A 23,425-nucleotide genomic window follows, 5' to 3' on the forward strand; every position below is an offset into this window, starting at 1 on the left:
TGGTGGAGTTCAAGATCCTTAGGGCAGCAAGGAGGCCACACAGCAAGCTCGCTACCCTGGACTTCAGGAGAGCAGACTTTGGCCTCTTCAGGGATCTGCTTGGTAGAGTACCATGGGATAAAGCTGTGGAGGGAAGAGGGGCCCAAGAAAGCTGGTTAATATTCAGGGATCACCTCCTACAAGCTCAGGAGCGATGCATCCCATCAAAGAAGTCAGGCAAAAGCACCAGGAGGCCTGCATGGATGAACAAGGAGCTCCTGGACAAACTCAAATGCAAAACAGAAGCCTACAGAGGGTGGAAGCAAGGACAGGTAGCCTGAGAGGAATACAGGGAAATTGTCCAAGCAGCCAGGAATCAGGTTAGGAAAGCCAAAGTCCTGATAGAATTAAATCTGGCCAGGGCCATCAAGGGCAACAAGAAAAGCTTCTGTAGGTACGTTGGTGATAAAAAGAAGACTAGGGAAAATGTGGGCCCTTTCTGGAAGGAAATGAGACCTGGTTACCTGGGATATGGGGAAGGCTGAGGTACTCAACGACTTTTCTGCCTCAGTCTTCACCGGCAAGTGCTCCAGCCACACTGCCCAAGTCGCAGAAGGCAAAGGCAGGGACTGGGAGAATGAAGAACCGCCCACTGTAGAAGATCGGGTTCGAGACCATCTAAGGAACCTGAAGGTGCATGAGTCCATAGAACCTGATGAGATGCATCTGTGGGTCCTGAGGGAACTGGTGGATGAGTGGCTAAGTCACTATCCATCATATTTGAGAAGTCGTGGCAGTCTGGGGAAGTTCCCACCGACTGGAAAAGGGGAAACATAACCCCCATTTTTAAAAAGGGAAAAAAGGAAGACCCAGGGAACTACAGGCCAGTCAGTCTCACCTCTGTGCCCGGCAAGATCATGGAGCGGATCCTCCTGGAAACTATGCTAGGGCACACGGAAAATAAGGAGGTGATTGGTGACAGCCAACACAGCTTACGAAAGGCAAATTGTGCCTGACAAATTTGGTGGCCTTCTACAACAGGGTTACAGCATTGGTGGGTAAGGGAAGAGCAACAGATGTCATCTACCTGGACTTGTGCAAAGCATTTGACACTGTCCCGCACAACATCCTTGTCTCTCAACTGGAGAGACATGGATTTGATGGCAGCCTTCCAGTACCTAAAGGAGGCCTACAGGAAAGCTGGAGAGGGACTTTTTACAAGGGCATGTAGTGATAGGACAAGGGGTAATGGCTTTAAACTGAAAGAGGGTAGATTTAGATTAGATGGAAGGAAGAAGTTCTTCGCTATGATGGTGGTGAGGTACCAGAACAGGTTGCCCAGAGAGGTTGTGGATGCCCCATCCCTGAAGTGTTCAAGGCCAGGTTGGATGGGGCTTTGAGCAGCCTGGTCTAGTGGAAGGTGTCCCTGCTCATGACAGTAGGGTTGGAACTAGATGATCTTTAAGGTCCCTTCCAACCCAAAACATTCTATGATTCTATGAAACCTGAGAAACTGTATGGTTCTGTTTAAACAGTAGTTATCTTCTTCATAACAAAAAAGATTCAAAATCTGATTCCAAAAGCATATCACTCCTGGGGAAAACTGTATTTCCATAATTACTCTCAACAGCTCCATCTCAGGATTTTCAGCACATAAAATAGTTTATATTTGGAGAATACCTATGAAAAGCCAGCTGCAATTCTACAAATGTTGCATATTGTCAGATTATATAAATTTAACTCTGTAAGTTCTCCTGACGCATACAGAAACACATGGGTTCTGTATGTCTTCAGATTCACAGATGAGGGTTTAGTGATACACTCATTTGTTTTAATACACTGCTGTGTGATCTTTATATTCTGTACACCTTCAATTATTTCTATGGGTTTCATACAGTCCTGATGCAAGTAACAGTCCAACCCCAGAATGAGAAGTGAAAGGCACAAATGCGGCTGGCACAGAGCCAGCTCAGGTTTGGTGGCAATACAGCAGTGGTAGGTAGCACAAGGCAGCCGAGACGGGTGATGACTCAGAGCCCTGCGCTGCACTCCCTGTCACGGGATGCTTTGGGGTCCCATCACTCCCTCTAGCAGTGCACATGCACAGTGTCCTACATCAGCCTGTGCTCAGTTTCTGTATTACTGAATTGCAGTTTTTTAGTCTGCCTAAAAAATAATAAATTGTGTTTTTATGTCGTGGTGCAAAGCAAGCCATCAAAAGGGGTGAGTGGCCATTTTCAAATTATTTCTCTGGCAAATGTGCTATAGACTTCATCCTTAGCAGGTTTTACTATACTGTTACTAAACAAACAAAAACCTAAAAAGTACAGAATATGTCGTCAGTGTTTGCATCAGTTCTAGCTAACAAAACTACTATCCAGAAGCATATGTCTACTATGAATAGTGTTAAGACCATAAAGAGTGATTATTAATAGTATGCAAGTATAAAATGTTTGTATTGTGAAAGCCAACTGAATTGCTTACATGTCTGTTGGATCCACTTGGCTTAGCTGAAATGTTGATTATAAAATAAACCTTTAAAAGTTTGAGTTATTGCTTATATTGATATAACAGGAAAGTTAAAACTGTAATGTCAGGTTCCGGGGAGCTTTAAGAGCATGTATTTAGGTAAGTGATAATGCTGACTCAGCTTGCAAATCTGACTTTTGTCCTTTTCAAAAATAACCCACTTTTGTGGGCTATCTGCCTACTTCTGCTTTGTTTCCTCCTTTGTCTCACTCCCATCTTTTCATCACAGTCGCACAGCTCTCGCCTGCACAGTAGCAGCAGTCTGCTTAGGAAACATATCCCAACACCTCCAAGTTTCATTCTTAACCTCCTTGCTGAGTTATTCTTAATTCTATTTTCTAGACACTTGTTCTCCATCAGTCTTTTAATGAGCTCTTGCCACCCTCTCCTGTTTCATTTCTGTCCTCCCTTCAGAGTATGTGCATGCGCACACACACACATTTCATTTCCTGGAGTTGTCACCCTCCTGTGTACCCTCCTGCCCTCCACTCCTCTGGCTCCAGCCTTCTTTACCAGGATCCTCATTTTTATTGCTTTTTACTTATAATTATGAAGGGAAGATGATCTGGTTCTCTACTAAGAATGAAACATGTATTAAAGTTGAAAAACAGAAGAATTTAATTTTCCTTTTGTACTTTTATTTCCATGTGTTTTGATTTACATTATGCAAAATTCAGTTGATAATAAGACATAACTCAGAATGAGCTTAGAGGTTCCATTTCCAGCTATGTCAATTTATGTTCAATAATTTTCCCATTCTTTCTAGTAATCTATTCCCTATTTTAAAAGATTAGAAGCCTGAAAGTATGCTGTCCTTTCCACCAAAATTCATCATAGCCTCATGGAAGTCAACTTGATAAGAATAAATAAGTTAAGTAGAAGGAGAAAGAGCACAACAAACAATGAAAACTGAAAATGAATTTATTTTAATTCACTATTATAGCAGGTATGACACAGATGAGGGTTCAGTGCCAGGAGAGTGCACTGGAAAATCACTGAGCTTTCCTTCTGTTCCATAGTGCAATATGTTACATAGTTATTGCAATATGATATGCAATTTTTTTTTTTTTTTTTATGGCTTGATTTCTTCCTTAGTGTCTCCTACTTTCTATTCAGGCATTTTATTCAAACTCTGCTTGACAAAGGTACAGCAGGGATGCTTTGACAAAAACTCAAAATCCTAGATTAGTGTAGAAACTGAATAGTGTTAAAAGTGCGTGGTTAGATTAGTTCCCATAAAATGAATGGATATGAAGTTATTTTTAAAAGAACGTATTAAATACATTCTTTTCTTACTCCTATCCCTAAAAACTCTGCTTTCATTGTTATCATTTGAGATGTATGGTAAGAGCACCTGGATTGAAGCTCATTCTTTCACATATATTATTAATAAGAAAAGGATTCTTCTAGTAGATTAAAGGTACAGTAAGAACTTGCACTGTCTCCCTGCATTCCCTGCATGCTCACTAGTGCTTTCAGAGAGAAAAAAAAGGTGACACTGAATTAAACCTCTGCCACGCTTCATTCTTCAGAGTATAATTGGAATTAAAAGGTGTAAAAATATTTCTTTCACATGAGTATCAGGGGATAGGTTTGGTAAGAGTGGAGTAAAAAAGGCACCACTTTTATGTAATTAATATAGAGAGTTGGGTTGTTACATACCCAAAGAGGTTATGACATTTCACTACAGATCTGGAGTGGATCACCTCAAGTGATTTTGGAGAGGGTTCAAACAGCACCACGCTGCTTTAGCTAGCCAATTCAAGGCTGAAAAGGATCATCAAAACTTCACATCTTTGTTAGAAATTAATGCCAAGAAATCCATGAGCCTCTTCCATGCCTCCTCTGAGAGGGATTATCCTTGGGGTGTGCATGACAGAAGCAGTTGTCTTCCCTACTCAATGTAACACAGCCTTTCCCCTGGGGATCGATGACCTTTGGTACATCCGTGCATGTGTAGATGCAGACCACGGAGGGGATGATTCAGGAATAGCACAAAGGTAAAACCAAGAATAAATATTGGAGGGTGAGATACTTATACAAGTCTTTTATATCTTAATGTAAAACCTTCCTTGGCAAAACGGCTATGAATACAGTCAAGAATAAGGTATTTACTTACCAGAATATCTTATGGAACAAACTAAGGAACTGGCTCCTTTGTTTAGGTATTTAAATGTTTGTTTAGATAATGGAAGCTCACATTTCTTCCCTTTACCTTCTTTGCCCAGGATGCACATGTGTATAATTAGCATACAGGTTTCAAGAATAAAAAGGTCAGGTTTGTATCAGGGAAAAATAGTAAAGGCAGGTGTGGATGACAAGGTCGATTGCCTAGGGGTGATGTAGCAACATTTTTTGTGGCTGATAACAACTTGGATAGGAAACATCCTCTGTCCGACCTTATCTGCTAACTGCAAGTCATTCCCACTGCAAACAAGGATTTGCCGCGTCAGACTGTCAATGCCATCTCTCTCATCGTTATTACAAATTCCCCGTTTTTTCACGTTTGTGCTGGTTTTGGTTGGGACTCTCACACCTCATTGTAAGAAGGTAGCTGAATGCTGGGCTCTGTGTTTCCAATTCTAAACGTCAGCAGGCCTGGGGTGGGAGCTGATGAGGAAGATGATGTAACAGGTGTTGACTGTCCCTGTTCCACCCATAAATAATGTTAGGAAGGTTGCTGTGGCAATGTTTTCTGTCACACATGGTTCCAAGCTCAGTAAGTTGAACCTTCTGTCCACATTGGGTTTTTAGGATATGTAAAAAGTACGAGCCTCATGACAGACTGACTCCCTTTCAGCTGAGTGAGAGGGAAAAAAGAGATCTTGTTAGAAGATGCTGTAGATTTTCTAATAGTAGAAGGGTCCCGATTTTTCTGTTTATTGTTAACATACAAGTAATTCTATTTACATGGGAACTACAACAGAATGAAGCAAATGTAGTATCGGGGAACGCATGTGCAATACAGCTTTCCTCAATTCTCTGCACCAATATTATCATTTGGTGAAGAATGAAGTATGATTATTTTTAAAAAATATATTACAGTATTTATTTTATCATCCAGATGACAAAGCAAAAAAATTAGTTTCACTTTTTCCATAGGCTTTCAAAACAGAAAGCTGTATATGTTTTCCTGGTAGCTTTTCCTTTTTCTAATGTAGGCAAATCATTTTTCAGAAAGCTAAAGAACTAGGGAATCTTTATCCTCAGAAGCTAGCTAGAACCAGACAGAGCCTCAGCTTGGTGTCCTGAATTTACCCAAACACACCACAATGTTACATGGTATTGTTTCCAGAGGCGCTGGAACGCTATTTGTTCCCAACAGCAAGTTCATTGCCGTAACAATTAGCTACCGTCAATAAAAGTCAAAGACTTTCAGTGACAAAAATGGCTTTCAAATGAAAACAACTATTTACAGAAAAGATACATTCTGAACACAGACTAGTAATTTGCAGGAGTGTGTGAGGACAGGAGTCACTTCTGCTGCTATGTAAGGCAGGGACAGTGATTCAGTCATAGACTGCAGGGAGGCTTGCCGCATGCTAGCAGGTAAGCAAGCCAAAACCAAGTAAGCTTCAGCTTGAGTGGAAAAAAAGGCCAGTGATGGACGCTCTTAGCACACCAAAACTGGTTTTCTGAGTGGAACCACAAAAAATGCTGTACTTTATTCCCAGTGCCCATAAAATCTCACTCAGTAGAGGAAAATAAATCCTACTGCCAGACAAGCAAAAACAACTGGGAAAACAGTTCTCAGGACTTTCAGGTTCTTCCTTTTATTTCTGTATTTCCCTTAGTGAAAACTATTTTTCACCTATAGCATAAAGAGAGAGCTGACACAAAGCAAACCCCCAAACAGCCTGTTCCACACACTGGGCAGAATTTTTAGCAGTTACCTCCTTGTTAATGCTACTTAGAAATATAAGCTTCAATATACTTCTAGTTATTGAATAAGATGTTACTAAATATATCAGAATATAATGTCCTTCTTGATGTTCAGCTATAAGATAAGAAAATGTAACTGTCAGAAATACATGAATGTTATACCAAATTTTTTAATTTAGTGAATGGGCTCAATTCTAACACATAGACCTGAGATTACTTCTGGGTCTTATCTGATTATGATTTCTTTGAATTTCATCTTCTCTTGGAGATATTTTTATATCTCTTTTTTGATCCAAGTAAATTTATCCATGTGATTTATCTTCAAGATAGGGGGATGATAATTCTTTCCCATTGAAAATGTGCCCCATAACCCTTTAAAGTATTAGGAGTACTAATATTCCAATCCAGAAATCTATGAGCACTCAAGCAGCCCAGTTTAAACAAAACAAAAAACCCAAACAAAACCTCCCAAATTCAAGCATGTTTTTTAGTTGCATAATCATGAACAAAATACACTCTTTCCTTCCCATATTACATTTTTTTGAGCAAAAACATGTGTTAGTGAACATGAGCTCTCCAACATATCAATATGTTAAAATTCTATTTGGATATTTTTCTGTTTTTTGTAATACTTTGATTACGTTCAAGATTCATCTCAAAGTGTGGTGGTTCATTTCAGAGGAGGGTTGAAGCAATAGGGTCTGAATAGATACTTCCTCAGAGATCTGCACAGGCTTCTCTGAAGAGGAGGATGGGATCAGAAAGTGATACAATTCACTCTATACACAGAATAGAGAGCAAATGAACAATTAATCATATAGCGTCAATCTATGAAAGGTCCCAGAATCTTTTTAAGGATGTTTACAATAAAGTTATCAAGACTCCATTGATTCCATGAAGAGCTGAATGCTTCAGTTTGCACCAACAGCAAGCTGTAGGAATCTCTTTGAGGTAGAGAGCTCTAGAGGCCACTGGAAAAGATCAGAAAGAAGGGGAATGCATCAAATGACTAATATCCTAAAAGTGAACAGAAAGCAGCCTGACTACTTCAGTAATTTTCAGACCAGAACTGCAACACTGTAGACTACAGATGTCACTGACCAGAAATAGAGTGACACAAAGAATTCCAGGAGGTTTAATTTTATACAACCACAACACCAGTAAAGTTTATGTAATCTGTTAAAGAACTTTCAGCTTTGATACACTGGATCTTCTTAGATTTCTTAGATGGAAAAGCAAGAGCTTTTCATTAGCAGACTTAGCTCGAACATAACCATTTAAATGAGAGCCCAAAGACATAAAAGTCTTCAAAAGTTTAGGTTGTTCAGAGACCAATTAAATTTTTCTCTGCTATAAGATAGCAGAATTGGGTTTCAATTTGTTCCAGATAAGTATTTGGATAACTAAACTGACCTTATTAAGAAAATATTTCAGAACAAGAGAAGGTGCTGGAAGGAGGTAGAAAAGACATTTGTGCTGCCTGGCAGCTTATGTCGACTTCAGATTATTTGCACACAGACCCCTTTGCCTCCATGACTGGACTGCTCATACTCCTGCTCTGCCATCTGAACGACACTGCATCAAAGTACTTAAGATGTAAATACTAATGAAGGTTAACTTGGGTTTTCTTAATTCTTTACAGTTTGATACTTCAAACTAAACCACAGCTGGGTACTGACTGACAAAGACAACATTATTAGGTGTATTATCATACACCTTAATGCAGTAAAATCCTATACAATATAGTAACTGGTCTTGTGATGTTTACTTGCGAACTGCAGCTTCAGAAAGTGGGAATAAGGTTTTACTATAACTATTCAAAACTCAAAACATGGTTTTAGTTTTTAAGGACTTACATAATAAATCTTTGCATCCCTACTAATTTTAGATGAGTTTACTTGTTAACCCCAATGAAAAAAACAGTTTAATGTCTATGAAAATTAAAAACAGATTTACAGTTTATAGTCCCATAGTTTCCATAACTTTTAATTTGGTTTTAGTTTTTATCTGTGTTTTTAAGAAATGTGAGGAAAAAAGTGCTGTATTTAAAAACTTAATGTTCATAAGAAATGCTTTAGCTGGAAGAGAAGCTTTATTGATTTTTAGGGCTGGGCTTTGGGAATTGAATTTTTCTGGAGCATAACATTTTATTTACTGGTGGTTGATAAACTGCAGTGTCACCTGTCAGCTGGCTTCAGTTAAAGAAAGCTGATTGATAGGCCAGGACATACAAATGAAGAATAAAATTATAAAAATGGCAGAAACTTTTTGTTTTCCCCCTGGAATTAGTCAGGCTAATATCTAGCTTGAACAGGATCATTCTTATTATTTGCTGCCTGCGTTATTCTACCTCCTATAAGTACCAATCATCATTACAGTTTCTGTCTCCTAGGCTCTTAACATTATGAAAAAATGGTTTGGACATACTACACAGTCTCCAAATACTTATCATCATACAGCATAATTTGACATTTATCCATGTGTCAACTGCAATTTCATCTCCTCTGTATGAAGATGTCTATGCTAAACAAAGTACTCCAGTGTTCAGGAATAAATAAAAAGAATTACATTAAAATAATTCACATGTTAAATGCAGAGGTAGAAAGCAATAGGTTTTCCAAGGGGTTTTTTGGAGGTTTCCAAAATAATCTAATGACTAGTCCTTCAGCTTTCTGTACAGGGCAATTAGTTTTAGGTGCAGTTATTAGTAAACAAATAGCAGCTGCATCACTGTTTCTTCATTTCTTCCTTTCTCTGCCTTACTGCTTGTCTTGCCTTAACCTTTTTCTTGCTGGCTATGGTCTGGAGGCAACTGCTTTTCACACCCCTGTTTCTTGACTTGTGGTTTGAAACAGCTTGGTCAGTCAAAGGGAGATGCCCTTCTCAAAGGGTCAGAAGGCCAACTGCTCCCCCCAAGTTTTGCACCTCAGCTGATAAAGGATTGGCAGCAAGGCCAAGGAATCCTGTACCATACCATTATTTCATAACCATCTTTTCTGTCATCAAATGTGTAACAAAGACTGTGAATGGAAGAGCAGTAATCCTAATTTTACTTGGTATTAACAGTGATTTAGAATTTAAATTAGAAGTAATTATCTGGAGGACCACTGATTTTGGTGAACAACAATGCAAGATTAAACCGCTATTATTAGTGGAGTATCTTTATTAGATACACTTTTTTTTTTTAATTCTAGGGGGCTCTGAATCCAAACAGATTCACAAAGACTATAGAATATATATTTAGTACAGTTCTTCTGTTATGTTTTCAATGTCTAGAACATACCAGATTAGACCACAGAAACTCCTTGTAACGTTTGGGAAGAATCACCTTCTAAGAAGGCTACTATCTGCTTGTCAGGTGTAGCCAAAAAAAATATTAGGGCATTAAATTCATGCATGTAGGTGGTCTACAGGCCGTCCACTAACCAGACACATGGACACAAAGGATACTGTATGGACAAATGCATATGCAAGTTTGTTGCTTTAGAGGCCTCTCTTGACCACAAGCTCTCACCATTTTAATCAACATACCATGCCAATCTTCTGTCCTAGGAAAGGGAAACAGGAACTCTGTCATTTACCCTTCTGCTTCTCTGATGCAGGCATAGAAGGGATCCCCTATACAGTGCTATTGAAAGATCCTTGTACTGCATCACATTCTATTTAGAAAACAGGCGAACAAAAACCCCTTTCCTATTCATCAAGGTCTTGGAATGATTAATTTTGGTGTTCCATCTTGACCCCATATCTTATGATACCAAACACAGCAGCAGTAGAGTAGGGAAGTGCAAATGTCTGTGCTGTTTTGTGGATGCTATCAATCTGACTGGTCCCATACTTCAGAAGAGAAGACAAAGAGCTCTTAGTTGTTTACCTGCTTCATTTATCATCAAGGAAATGCTGATCACAACTGTCCTTAAAATTAGTTGGCAGCTAAACCCCCCCCCCCCCCCCCCCCCCCCCCCGCAAAACCCAAGTCTGCATTAAACAAGCATAACCCACATGAAGGACGTGACACCTGTTCAGCATCTTCAGAATCTGCAAGAATAACAAATGATGCCATTGCTGACTGGGCATTCTTACTTTCCTTTTAAAACCAACTGTTAAATTAAGACGACAGTAATTGTTACTGATTTAGGTACCTTCATCAGTTAAAAAAATCCCACAGCTTCATTCCCAAAATGTAGAACATCTACCAAAGGGCACTATCATAACAAAACTAGCTTGCAGTGCAGCTCCTGCAACTTTATTTACATTTAAACAGTTGCATTAAGGAGAACTTGGCAACATCACTTAATTCATGCCTCACTGACTGTCCTTATAGCTGGTAACTGGAGTCAACCATGGCGCAAAACTTGATGCCACAGCGCAGCAAGCTGAGGGAAGCTGCCCATTAGTCAGTCTCTGCTCAGACTTACTATAATTGTCACTGAAAGATTTTCTTACATAGGTCTGTGGCTCTAAAAAGAGTAGCTAATATGTCGGTAGAGAGGAACACGTGGTAACTCCCTGGGTAGAGTGATACTAGTCAGCTTTAACACAATTCAGCTTAAACTCTTCTTTATTGATTGGAATGCAGCTACCCTTGATCCTCACACAGTTGGAGACAACCTGTAGCTCCTACAGCCACGCTCACCAGCTGGCTCTAGTCAGGACAGATTGATAACAAAGACCTTTTGCCAGTCATGTGCAAAGTTACTGTGGTCTGTAACAAGTTCATAGGTGATTCCCTGAGAACCCTTGATAGAAAGCAGTCTCAGTGTACATCTCAAGGTCCAGTATGTTAACCATTGAATTCCTACTTTTTAAAAGTTAGAATGATACCATGTTAAATACATCACATTTTAGACATACTACAATAGAAGCATTTTTTACGTTATGTTCAGCTATGCCAAATGTTTTATTCTAAGTAATATTCCCCATTCTGTTATACAGTTGATTTTGGCTAAGCTGAATGATCCAGGAAAATATCTCTGCTAATGTAATATGAAACCATCCACAAACATAAAAGAGATGTCCAGTGACAATAGCACTTGGTCTTTCTTGCACAATCCAACTATTTGCTAGGATTATCTAACTTAAATGAACTACACTGTAGAAGCACCTTTTCTGTCAGAAAATAGAGCTCTGAGAGGGACCAAGGGATTTTAATGAGTCAAAACTAATGTTTGAAATTTAACATTTGCTTGTGGAGCAATAGTGGGATCTTTACTAGGAGCAGGACTGTTGGACCTCGGCTGTGATCCACTGGAATTTCTATTTTGTCTCACTCCTATAGATCCTTTTCTTTGTCTTACAACTTGCATAACCAAAGTTGGGTGGAAATGCTGGGGTAAACACTGCAGTGAAAATTAAGGGTGGAATGGCAGAATAAGATGATTCACTACTGTTCAGAATCTCTGGATCACTTCTGCACAGCAAGGCCAAACTGTTTAATATATATCTAAACACACATACTACATAAACTACAGCGTAAAGGTACACTGCCTTAGGCTACATCCTCACGTAGCTACAGTGCTGTCCGCTTGAAACAGCTTCTAGCCCTAGCCCATGGCTGCAACACAGCAGAGAAGAATCCTCCCTCCCCCAGCCCACGTCTCCGAGCAGACCATAGCTCATTCAGCCTTTTGCAAACATACAAGTGTTATCTGGGTTTAGTGCACCCCAAACAATTCCAAGCAGGAGAGAGAACAAATGCGTGATTGGGAAGGAGAAAGCTTGTTTGCAGATTAAACTCTAATTACATCACAGTTCTTCCAATGAACACTGATTGTACCACTTTCGCTAATATAGGTTCCGTCCGCATAAACATAACTCATAAATGGACAATACATGTTTTCAAATTAGTCTTCCCTGTTATGAATTTTTTTTATATATAATATTTATCTTTCAAAGGGACTAAAGCTAGCTATCCACTATGGCTACAAAAATCCCTTTGAGGACTAAGACTTGAAATACAGAAGTCAGTGATCTTGCAGTATGACCGAAGATACAAATAGGCATTTTATGATCATATTTCAGGGAAAGGCACTTCAACAGAGGTTATGAGAGACTTAGCACAAATTGTTCATTCACGCTAATTGAGCCTTTATTTCTGTTTCTTTAAATCCCAGAAATCCATTTCTTGTTCTTTTACTTTCCTTAGAAGTGACTCTGAAAAAAAAAAAAAACCAAACCAACACAAAACTATTTTATTCTGAAAAACTTCTTCTTAATAACTGGCATTATCAGAATTCTTCATATCCTGCTGCAGTTGCAATACTTAAGTTTTGATACTTCACATACTTAATCATACAGAAATTATGAGGACTTTATCATCTAATAAAAACATTTTAAACGTACTGGGATAAGAAAAATGTCTTTAGTAAAGTACTGACAAAGCAAGTAAATTTGTATGTGTGGCTAGCCCATGAGAAAAGAGATTACATCCTGATTATGAGCATATTACAAAAATAAAATGAGCACTTGAAGATCTATTTTGTTTTCATCAACTTGATGCCCATGGTGAATGATGAAACGTACTGTTAGCTTGAATGCCAGTGCTTCTAAAAAGTTAACCTTATCCCACCAGCACACACAGACAAAACCAAACTTGTGCAATTTTTAATTTTTTTTAATTTTTTAAAATATTTTAAATACTGCCCACCAGTACACTCACACAAACTTGTGTGATTTTGTTTGCAGTTTGGCTGCTATCTGCACTAAGAATATACTTTGACTGCAAACTTTGTAGGTTCATCAGGAAGAGTGTAGCATTAAGAACATAGAATATAAGGCATTAAAGACAAGGAGTCAGAATTTAACCTTGAAGTTACAGCTTTGAATTACTCCACTAGTCACAAAACTGCTCTCTCTGGACATTTAAGAATTATATGCATGTGGTGTAAACCAACCAAATTAACTGAACGCTAGCCCTTGCTTAGACACATGAGTTAACACCAGTGGCATAATCACACTATAGCAACTCTTGACTGTTATTCCCTACAGGACTATAACTGTTGATCCAAGTTTTATCAGCCCAACATTGTTCAATTTACCCTTGCAGCCAAACAAGCTACATATTTGTATTTGTAGATATTTATAACGATGAAGAGAGCAGAAACAGTATTCCAGTATTGTTGCCCAGGCCACACCTCCAATTCCTGAACATTTCCCTGAGAGGGTTCAGGATTTGCATATGAGTGCCTACACTTTGGGTGACTGCTGCTCTGGAAGTAGAGATTCACAGATGTTCATTTTGCCTCCTGTAAATATCTGAGTTTTAACAGCTCACCAAAGCCTACTTGATTTTGTTGGAAAGTGCAGTGAATGATAAAATTAAAATGCACTACTATTACTATGGACTTTTCCTCTGCAGGGCCTCAAAAACCCCGATCTTGTGCAAAATGTAATTCCTTTTAAAAAAAAATACTTCCTTCCCCCCAGCCCAGACTTACACAAGCAGGCTTGATAAAAAGATGAGCCTTTTCACGCTCCACAAAATATAAATACGTTTCACTAGCACATATAAGTATCAATTTAATAGGTAGCTACTGTATAAAACATGTTACTGCTAATGTGCTTATTTGTTACATCCTTTTTCCACTAGTAATGTTTTAGAATATTTCTTCTCAATCAACTTGAAGTGGTATTTAAGAATAAAAAATACTGGAAGCGCAAAGACAATTTGCAGATGGTCTGCAAGACATCACTAATCATGTTGAGTTTACAAATTTTGTATCTGTGATGAAAACTTGAATTCTCAGTTGACCTAAGAGATCTTCCAAGGTAAGAGAAATCCGTGATTGTGAACAAGCCCATCATATATGAAGCTAAGGTCTGTAAAAATACAGCTTACTAGAAGATATTTCCTTTCCTTTAAACATGTTTTTTCTTGACAGCAAAAACTACAAATTCAGAGATACCCTATAATTCATATATCTAATGTGGATTGAATCATTTAACAGCAAACTTCAAGTGCTTTGGAGAAGCGGCTGTTGTCCTATTTTACGTTTACACTGCCTCACACAAAGGCATCCAAGTTACATACATGCAAGGAAGAATACTACAATAGTAACAACCCGATGTGTAATACTGTTATATTTAATACTACCAAGAATAACAGAGTGGCTCTAAAATGAAATGTGACTCACTAAAAGATGTTCCATTTTGAAATGTTATATGGCTATCTCAGAAATTAAACTATGTTGCTGTAACAGACTTCTGTGAATATAACTACCAGGACTAACTCCAGCAGAGTATCAATTGACTGCAATCTGCTACAAATGCCCCTTATGAAGAGATATTTACCTAAAAATCACATCTTCCTTCACAAACATAAAAGAAAAATAGTATTTCATTATAAATGACTGAGCACCATCTCTGGGAACATCTGACAACTCACCTGACATTTGCAGATTGAAATGTTTGGGGTTTTTTTAAACAAGATATAACAAAATTTTGTCTAGTTTCACAAAAAGATGCTAAGAAATTAGAGCTGAATTTCAGCAAAAAATAGCCATTTAAATGACTAAAAGATCAGATGGGATGTGCTTTGCCTACTCTAAATACCAGCACCATTTAAACATTCATAATCCAGTCCTAGATTTATTTTCCAAGTTTTGCCCCTTCTTCCCCTAAGATGTTGGATATTTGGACCCAGTACTTTGCACCAAATCTTCTGCTTCAGGTTTGTAAAAACAAATTGTAACTGTTTCCACAGAGTTAGGGTAGTTGGAGAGCACACTATAAATCTAACACAAAAAGGTTGCAGCAGAAACACAAAACTTCTCTTCCTATCTGTTATTTTAAACAAAACGGGCATTATCCAGAGCAGGAAAGAAGATCTGAAAATGCCAAACTACAAAATCAACTACCATTAATGGTTTTCTTACTGCTCCAGCAGTTCTAACACTTCAGAAAGAATGCATAATAAGCTTTTAGTCCTAGCTAGCTCTTATACAGACTTTTCAAGGATTTTAAGTAACAGTTTATATGAGTATTAGGATCATTACTGGTAATAAAACAACAATCATGTTGTAAGTACCTACCATTTCAACTGAAAGAAATTACCTTAGGAAGATCTGCAACAGTAGATATTTTAAAAAACATACAGAGATTTTCACTGTACCAAGGAAAGCAAAAGTATTTAACTCTGCCTTGGTGTTTCCCATGCTCATTATACAGGTCTGAACAGTTAAATTGACTGGGAGGAAAGGAGGAATAGAAATAATGTACTTCATATTTTAAGAGACAGACCAAAAAAGAGTTTCCAGATGTTAGATTGTTTTTTAATAAAACATTCTTCTTTGTATTAATACAGGAAATGTTATTATGCTATTTCAGAAGTAAAGCAGAATGAAGGTGGGATAGTAGAGAACTATATACAACAGCAACTACACTGTCTAGTCCTTTTTTCTTTTGAATAATTAGTTTTACATGCGTCATTCATAGAAGCAAACCCAAACACCTAAATGAAAAACATGTAAATGTATATAACAATAATTAAAACTTACGATAACATAAGCCACATAAAAATCAATTATGTAAAAATATAAAAAGTTAGAGAAGAAGGCTTCTGCATTTTATTTAATATGGAGCATTTCTGAAATTAACTGTTTCTCAGTACAATGTGTGTGGAACAAATCTATTCAAAAGAAGGCATGACACAAGTTTGAACAGTGAACAGAGCCTTTGGAATCAATTTGAGATGTTGCTTCAATACCAGAAGATCTCGCTGAAAAAAAAATGTTGGACCTTTATGAAAAAATTATGGAAGTATAACTGTTGGAAGAAGGCTAAAAGGAAGAGTCAAATACCTAAAGGTTGATTAGAGAAGAAAAAAAGACCTTCAACATTTAGAAAAGGTTGGAGAAGTCTGTAATCTGCAAAAGCAGGTTATGAAGTTTTGGGGGGGAAAATCTTTGGCTATTATACACAGTCATAACTTCATTAACTTCAGATGTATTTCGATAGTATGTATTAGCCAAAAATCTGCTCACGAAGTTTTGTGAAGGCCAAGTCCAGTGGGCTTCAAATTGCTGTTAGGAATAACATCATGTTTTCAGACAGCTTACAGTACGATTGCCTATTGAAAGCATCCTTCAAGACAAGGCAGCTAAGCCTGGAAAGATCAAGTTGGCTGAGAACTATAAACATATGCCGTACAACTTCAGGAGGCTGCAAACACTTTTGTGGCAGTTTAACTGCACAGCACAACTAGTGTCCTGTCTGAATTCTAGCATGGCCTAAAAATGCTACGAAATACCTTTCATATTCATCTGAACATCACACTGCTTGCCGAGTTCTTTAATCATCTAATTAAAGAGAGTTCCTAACATTTTTGATTTTCTAATTCACTTTGAACAAATGCAGTAATTGCTGAGGAAAACACACTCAATCTCCGTGTACAGCATGTGAGAAAAACTTGCACCAGTGCTCAAAGGAGTGAAACAATTAATTTAAGCTTCAAGGCAGTATCACTGTATTGATTCAATAAGGAAAAAATATTTGTGAAATTTTAAATATGATATTAAAATGGAAACCTTAAGCAATATTTGGATAATTTTTGGAAATGCTTAATGCTACAAAAATAAGAAATCAGTGTTATGGTTGTATAATTTATTACATTTACATTTTTAATAATAGCAAACTGTTACGGCTGTGTTTTCAAGAAAAATAATTCCAGTCTGACAGATTCTGAAAGAAAATAATGAAGTTCTATAACCAAGTAATTATAAAGGTTTCTATTAAAGATGTTGACATTTCATAGCTAAGCAGCTCTTTTTCCAAATGCAGTGGCAACTTCACTTTGGAGCAGGGTTAGTCAGATCCCCCTACGATTCACCCATCCTCATTTTGTTAAACAACATTACTGGCAACACAGAGTCCCAGTCAATGAGCTTGTCTTAAAAAGAGTACACGACCTGGGATTCCCAGGACCTTGTTCATTCCCAGATCTGTCAAATAGATCAAAATACAGGTTTCCCTTCTTCTCATGTGGTCTGTTCTTTCCTCCCATCTAGCCAATGTATTAATTTTCTGCTCACCTAATCATAGCCCCAGATATGAATCATGTAGGAATGACATGCTCTTGACAGCCTACTGACACATGTACTGTACCTTGTATGCCACAGTGGCTCTGTCGCCTAACATTACTAACAGCATCCATCTCATCTTCTTATTTTGTACAAGGAGATGTGGTCTGTGAACATAATATTCAGCTCTAACCACTTTGAGATAAATTATCAGTATAGTGCATTTCACACATGACTCCCATTATATCCCACAGATACAATATAAGCCGCTCCCTAGCAACTGCAGCAGAAATGTACCCGTTCAGGTATTTTTCCTAGCTAAGGAAACCAACTTGCTATTTTATGAACTTCATATATAAAACAATCTTGGCTACTGTCAGCTCAAATTATTCTGACTAATGGTCCTTAAGATGCATTTTTAGCCCTTTGCCTGGTTTGGGTTCTGATACTGAAGTTTCTCTCTTGCAAACCTCCCACCTCAATAATTTTAGCACCAAGGAAAAAAATATTTTTCCAAACCAAGAAATATCTTCCCAATAAAAACTAACCATTTATACAGGAATTATAATCATGCCATGAGCTAGAAATCCATTTTATATGGGAAATGAAACTCCTAGCATGCTGGCAAGAGTGGAGACACTGGATTTATTTTGTGGAAAGCCAGAAAGAGTCTTTTGATTGGACTTCATTCACATACTGAACGGGATTGCAAATATTTTCAAAGAACTATAAGCTTGTAACTAGACCATTGTTTCCTATGTTACCCCAAATCTATTAAATGAACTTAGTTAATATCTGGGGAAAGCCAGAAATTACTATGCCTTGTTTAAAAACACTAGCCTCATGCTTACATCACACCTAGTGAATAAGATCTGGCTGTTTTGAGATTGGTATTCATTTAACACCCCATAATATATTTTAAAGGAAATAACTGAATAATAACAGCTAATTAATATTTCACACATGAACAGAACGTTCCACCAAACAGCATCAAAACTTAGGAATTTCCCCTCTCTGCCAGGGGAAGGGGTGGGATGGCAGACAGTAACTTCCCCACATAAATAAAGTCAAGCCTTCAAGTCTGATGTTATGCAGGTTGGTTAGATTAGCACATTTAGGCAATGGCTAGTTTGGTATTGTTGTTGTGCTGCTCTGTAGGGCCCTACTGGTGAACCAAAACCAAAAAACCAATGGTGAACCATTACCAAAAAAATGAGGAGGGAATTGCTAAAAAGGGGAAGACTGGAGCAGACGATGAATTGTTGACACCTGCTGGTACCAGTTGGTTTGAACCTGGACCATTCATTTGGCTTCACATAAAATGTCATGCTAACTTTAATAACTGTAAGTCTAGCTCTACGGTTGATTAGATCAGGTTCCATGACTAGATGAGACTGTTGTACTTAACATAGTAGTAGTCACTGCAGACAAGGATAGCCAGAGTATAACACAGTACTAATTTTACATTATGCAAAGCATATTTCCTCGTGATTGAATCCCTTGGCATCTCAAAACCCAAGGACCTGTGATGATGAGACAGGCTCTGTACAACAGTTTTGTAACTCACCGTCTTTTCTCTGGCCTTCCAGCATGGCTAAATGGTGAAACTGTATGAGTTCTCTTACTGATAACTCACCAGTGATAACTATACTACCACAGTTTAGCATCTGCAATGATTAGATTTTGGTGTCTGTCTTGAGTCATGCCTAAAGTTTAGCTTTTTTAACAGGGTAATAATAATATTGTAAGATATATACATATATGTAAAATATACATTATAGTTTTAGACAACCTCTTGAGCTTTAAAGGAAAGTTCTATTGCTGCCAAACAGAATTATATCAAGTTCATGCTACGGTGGTACATACAGAATCTATTAAATTCTATATGTTCAAGGAGTAACTTCTACAGAACCATTGTACATTTGTATATAACAGCACTGGTTTCCAACTTTTAAATAAAAGATGCTTGTAGAATGAAGAAAGAAATCCCTGGCTAAAAGATGGTATATACACGTAAAGCACTGCATACCTTCAACTGCCAAGAGGTGGTAGTTTTTTTTGAAACAGAGTACAGGGTTCACAACATGAGAAGAGCGAGTGAATACATCACTGATTCTTTTGTGCAGCTGAAATGACATTAGTGAACATTAGAACAAATAACTTAATCTGGACAGTAAAAAAATGAAACCAACCAACCAAAAAAAACCCCAACAATCCCCCCCCCCCCCCAAACCCTACCAAATCACAATATCCTCTTTTAATGATGTGTAAGGTGAATTTCTAACTTTTCCAAAAAGACAGAGAATGGTCCAAAACTAACTTCTGTCTTCTTTATTAGATTACAGCTCCATTCTCTCTAATTCTTTCTTCTGAACAGCAAATATTTTAAGGAACATTAGAGAAACTTTTGTTCCAAATGACATTCATTTATGCATTTTCTCTATTGCTGTCTTTATATAATACTGGTATACAAGAAAGCAATGGACACCGAAGAAATCTAATTAAGATTTTACAGGCAGTCCTGCTACCAGAACTGTTCTTTTCTACTTCAACATAAAAATTACAAGATCCTTAAATGTCTCATGATTGACTCTGGGTTCAGTGAAGAGGTAGACAACTCAATTTAGGTGTTATACTATTCTTACACAGTTGTATTTTCTCAACTGAGTCAATTAACATATAAGGAGCTTCATGCTATTGTGATTATATTGCTTCTAGTACAGGAGTCATTTGGGTATCTTTGTTTGGCACACAGAGAGAGTAGAGTTTCAGTGTAGTTGTGTTCATTTAGAGTAGTTTACTGCATATTTTGTCCACATCAAAAATAAAAGCACTACTACTGTCACACTTGTTGGCAATTAAAAATCAACCCTGAAAAATCTTTAACTTAAGGCAGTAACTAAGCAAAAAATAAAGCGTGTATAAATTTGCTCACTGGGCATTGATACTAAATTATAAAAGACAAAAAACATTGGCACAGAGAAGATTAATTTAAGTTGCTGCTGCTTCTGTTGTGTTTGTTTTGTGGTTAGAGATGAGCTCATGTTTTACAGATGTCAACACTTGTCACCACTACCAAATTCAACTGAAAAACCCCTACTGCACACTTTCAAAAACACCTCTTCTGCAACATTATTTTCCAAAAGGCACACCGCCCTTACGCTTCCAAAATCGCTAACCATGCCTAACCAGTTCTCCTGCACCCTTTCTATCATGCTGTGAAACATATGTGCTTCAGTTGCAAATGGTCTAAAAATAAGTATATGCAGGCAGTTTTATCAATTCAGAAGAGAAATCCTATCAAGGCTTAAGAATTTAGGATCTACATCAGCTTCCACTGGCAGGCAGCCTTGTGGAAGGTCAGAGACAGCAATTCCAGGACAGAAGAGAAAACAGCAGCTGTTAGCTAGCCACAGACAACAGCAATTCAAACAGCAAATAGCAAAAGCAGAGCAGACTTATCCTTTCCCTTTAGGAAAGTCTCTCTCTCCCCAACTATTACAGAGCTCTAGAGGGAATGAAATCTGTCTTTTCAGTACAACAGGAAAAGACAATAAACACCTGTTGACTGATACCTCTCTCATAAAAAGCAGAGCATGTGTTGCATGTGGCTACACTTTAAGCATCTTCCTTGATACCCTTTAGTGAAACTGACCCTAGAAAAAAAAGTGCAAATGAAATTCACATACAAGTTTATGCCAAGTTTTGACATGACCCTAGAACAGCACCCTGGAGACCATCTGACTTTGTGAAGCAGACATGAACTTTCTAAGAAGTCATATGCCACTACTACCAGAAGTCACTCACTATACAGAAACTGGCATATTTAACAAAATGCCATTGAAATGAATCCTAGCTAGAACACTGCTAAATGACACGCTCAATTCCTGAACCAAAGTAATCATCTTCAGTGTCACTGCGTAACTAGCTGGCACAAAAAAATGGCATTTCCATTAGAGCCATGTATTCATTGCTTCTATATTGGGTAAACATTGGAGTTCAAACTGCATTTCCATGAGAGTTCAATATGGTGTAGCTGGTATGGTATTATGAATTTAAGCTTGATGCAAAGTTTTAGTAGTAGTAGTACAGTCTTTAGTTCAGCGAGATTCTCATTTCATGAACAAACATCCTATTGACTTTTCTGTGAGCTTTACGTACTTCAGGTCTGCAAGGTCAGGTCTTCTATCTGTTAATCAAAAGAATAATTTTCATACGAATACACAAGGTATAATACAGCAAGAAGAGAGAGAAAGCCATTTCCCTCTTAAGCTAATAACAGGTACAAAAATTTCTAGGTAACACCTTCAGGATTTCCTCATAACAAGAAATAACTGGGTTATATTTACTCCCCAAATGATGAGAGAGTTGTATATTTGAAAGGAACAAAGCACCATATGCATATGGCATGTCTTCCTATGTATGAAAGTCCAGTTGGATCAGAAGCGGAAAAACTGAAAACTAGTTTTTCATAGTTTACAGAGAAAAACAAAAAATAATATACAATCTTCCTAGGAATGCTCAAACCATCCTTGTAAAACAGAGCATATATTTTTTTTATTTGACTTTTTTTTTTTAAACTGCAAATTTGTTTACCTTTTGTTAATAAAAGATAGTAAAATAAATAAACAAAAGAAAAGCAGCCTGGAAAAGAAAGGTTTAACTGGTTCAAAAAGCCAAGTGCAGTATACAAGTCACTGTGCAAAAGAGAAAAAAAATCATTGAAGATTTCAAGATGAAGATACCAGTAAGTGTCAGTTTTACTGCTTATATAAAGCCAGAAAAATTTTCACATAGGTTGAGAAAAATATTATTCATCTTATCTTTGCCATCATTTTTACTTTCTTGAATATCAAATTGTGTTGACTCTCGGATATATATTCAAAACTCCCATTAATACCAATGAAAATTAAATATCTGAAACACCAAATGGAGAAGAGACTACTGTTGTTTTGCTTAGAAGGCACCGTTTTCAGAAAAAAAACTGACTGAATGAGCTAAATAACAAAGTTCCCTTTCCTCTGAGAATTCAAAACTCCTCTAAAACCCTAAGATGCATGTCAGCTTTAATACTAGCTATGCCGCCAACTTAAGTTTCTAGCCCAAACTTACAGTTTTCATGGTTTTATCTATTTCCAGAATACGTAGAGTACAAAAATTGAGCAAGGTGTTCCTGACAGTAAACAAGTACTACGAAAGCAAAGTTCTCCTAAGCCCTGATAAAACAAATATTATGAAATAGTACAGATACTATCCTGATGAACCCACAGGATGCAGTTTTTGGGGAAAAGGAAACTATAAATCTTTGCAACACTGTGTGTTGCATGTGAGAAAGAGAAAGCTGCTAAATACACTGAAGGTGTATTAACTACCTAAATCCTGAAAACTGGATTCACTGAAATTCAGGGAAGCCCTGGCTTTTCACTCTCATGAAAGAGGGGAAAGGACTCAAGGTTGAATGAAATTAACTGAGGTCTTAGAGATCACTATTAGTTAGTCCAGTGGGCTTTAGATAAGGACGTTAGTGTGAAACTCACTTCGCAATCAACTATTCTTACTTTTTTAAAAAATATTTTATTTCTATCTACATACTTGTATTATTAGCCTGCCTTCTATCCATTTGTTAACATTGAATATGGCAATTTCATTCTTACGGTTCTGTTTATTGTAACTGTTCTTTCCATAAAAATTATTTATGCAGAATAATAATACTGTTTGAAGAATAACTCTAGAGAGCTAAAGTTGAGGTTCTTCTCTAGAGGTGCGCAAGGTTATTAAAATATTTCATCACCACAAAACAATACATCTTCAGATAGAGGCAGTATTAGCTTGTAATATTCCTTGCTACCATGGTACCAACTTTTCCTTGTAAAGCAATTTAATCACTTCCATATTGGTTATACATGAAATATTAGTGCTATGCTTCACAGGAAGCACCTCCTGAATTTTCATTACAATATATTGTTATATTACTTATACAGTTAGAAAATCTATTTGTCGTTAAGCATGTCACTGCATCT

The 23,425-nt window shown here is 37.4% G+C and overlaps 1 protein-coding gene across 11 annotated transcripts in view; it reads right to left on the reverse strand.

Moving 5' to 3' along the window:
• The window catches only part of B3GALT1 (beta-1,3-galactosyltransferase 1), a 228,654-nt gene that overhangs the window by 192,409 nt on the left and 12,820 nt on the right, over positions 1-23,425 (reverse strand). For 3 of the 11 annotated variants that reach the window (XM_030017458.1, XM_030017469.2, XM_030017470.2), the window contains exon 2: positions 19,435-19,531. The exons of 7 other annotated variants lie outside the window; for them this stretch is intronic. Coding sequence is in view for 3 of the 4 variants with exons in the window: in XM_030017469.2 (XP_029873329.1) it covers positions 19,435-19,531 (97 nt within the window). In the remaining variant the exon portion in view is untranslated. Of the gene's footprint in view, positions 1-6,258; positions 7,362-19,434; positions 19,532-23,425 lie in introns of those variants that run through there. One more of the 11 variants, XM_030017471.2, reaches the window with a different exon arrangement.

The sequence above is a fragment of the Aquila chrysaetos genome, chromosome 6, assembly GCF_900496995.4.
Source record: "Aquila chrysaetos chrysaetos chromosome 6, bAquChr1.4, whole genome shotgun sequence".
Classification (NCBI taxonomy): domain Eukaryota; kingdom Metazoa; phylum Chordata; class Aves; order Accipitriformes; family Accipitridae; genus Aquila; species Aquila chrysaetos.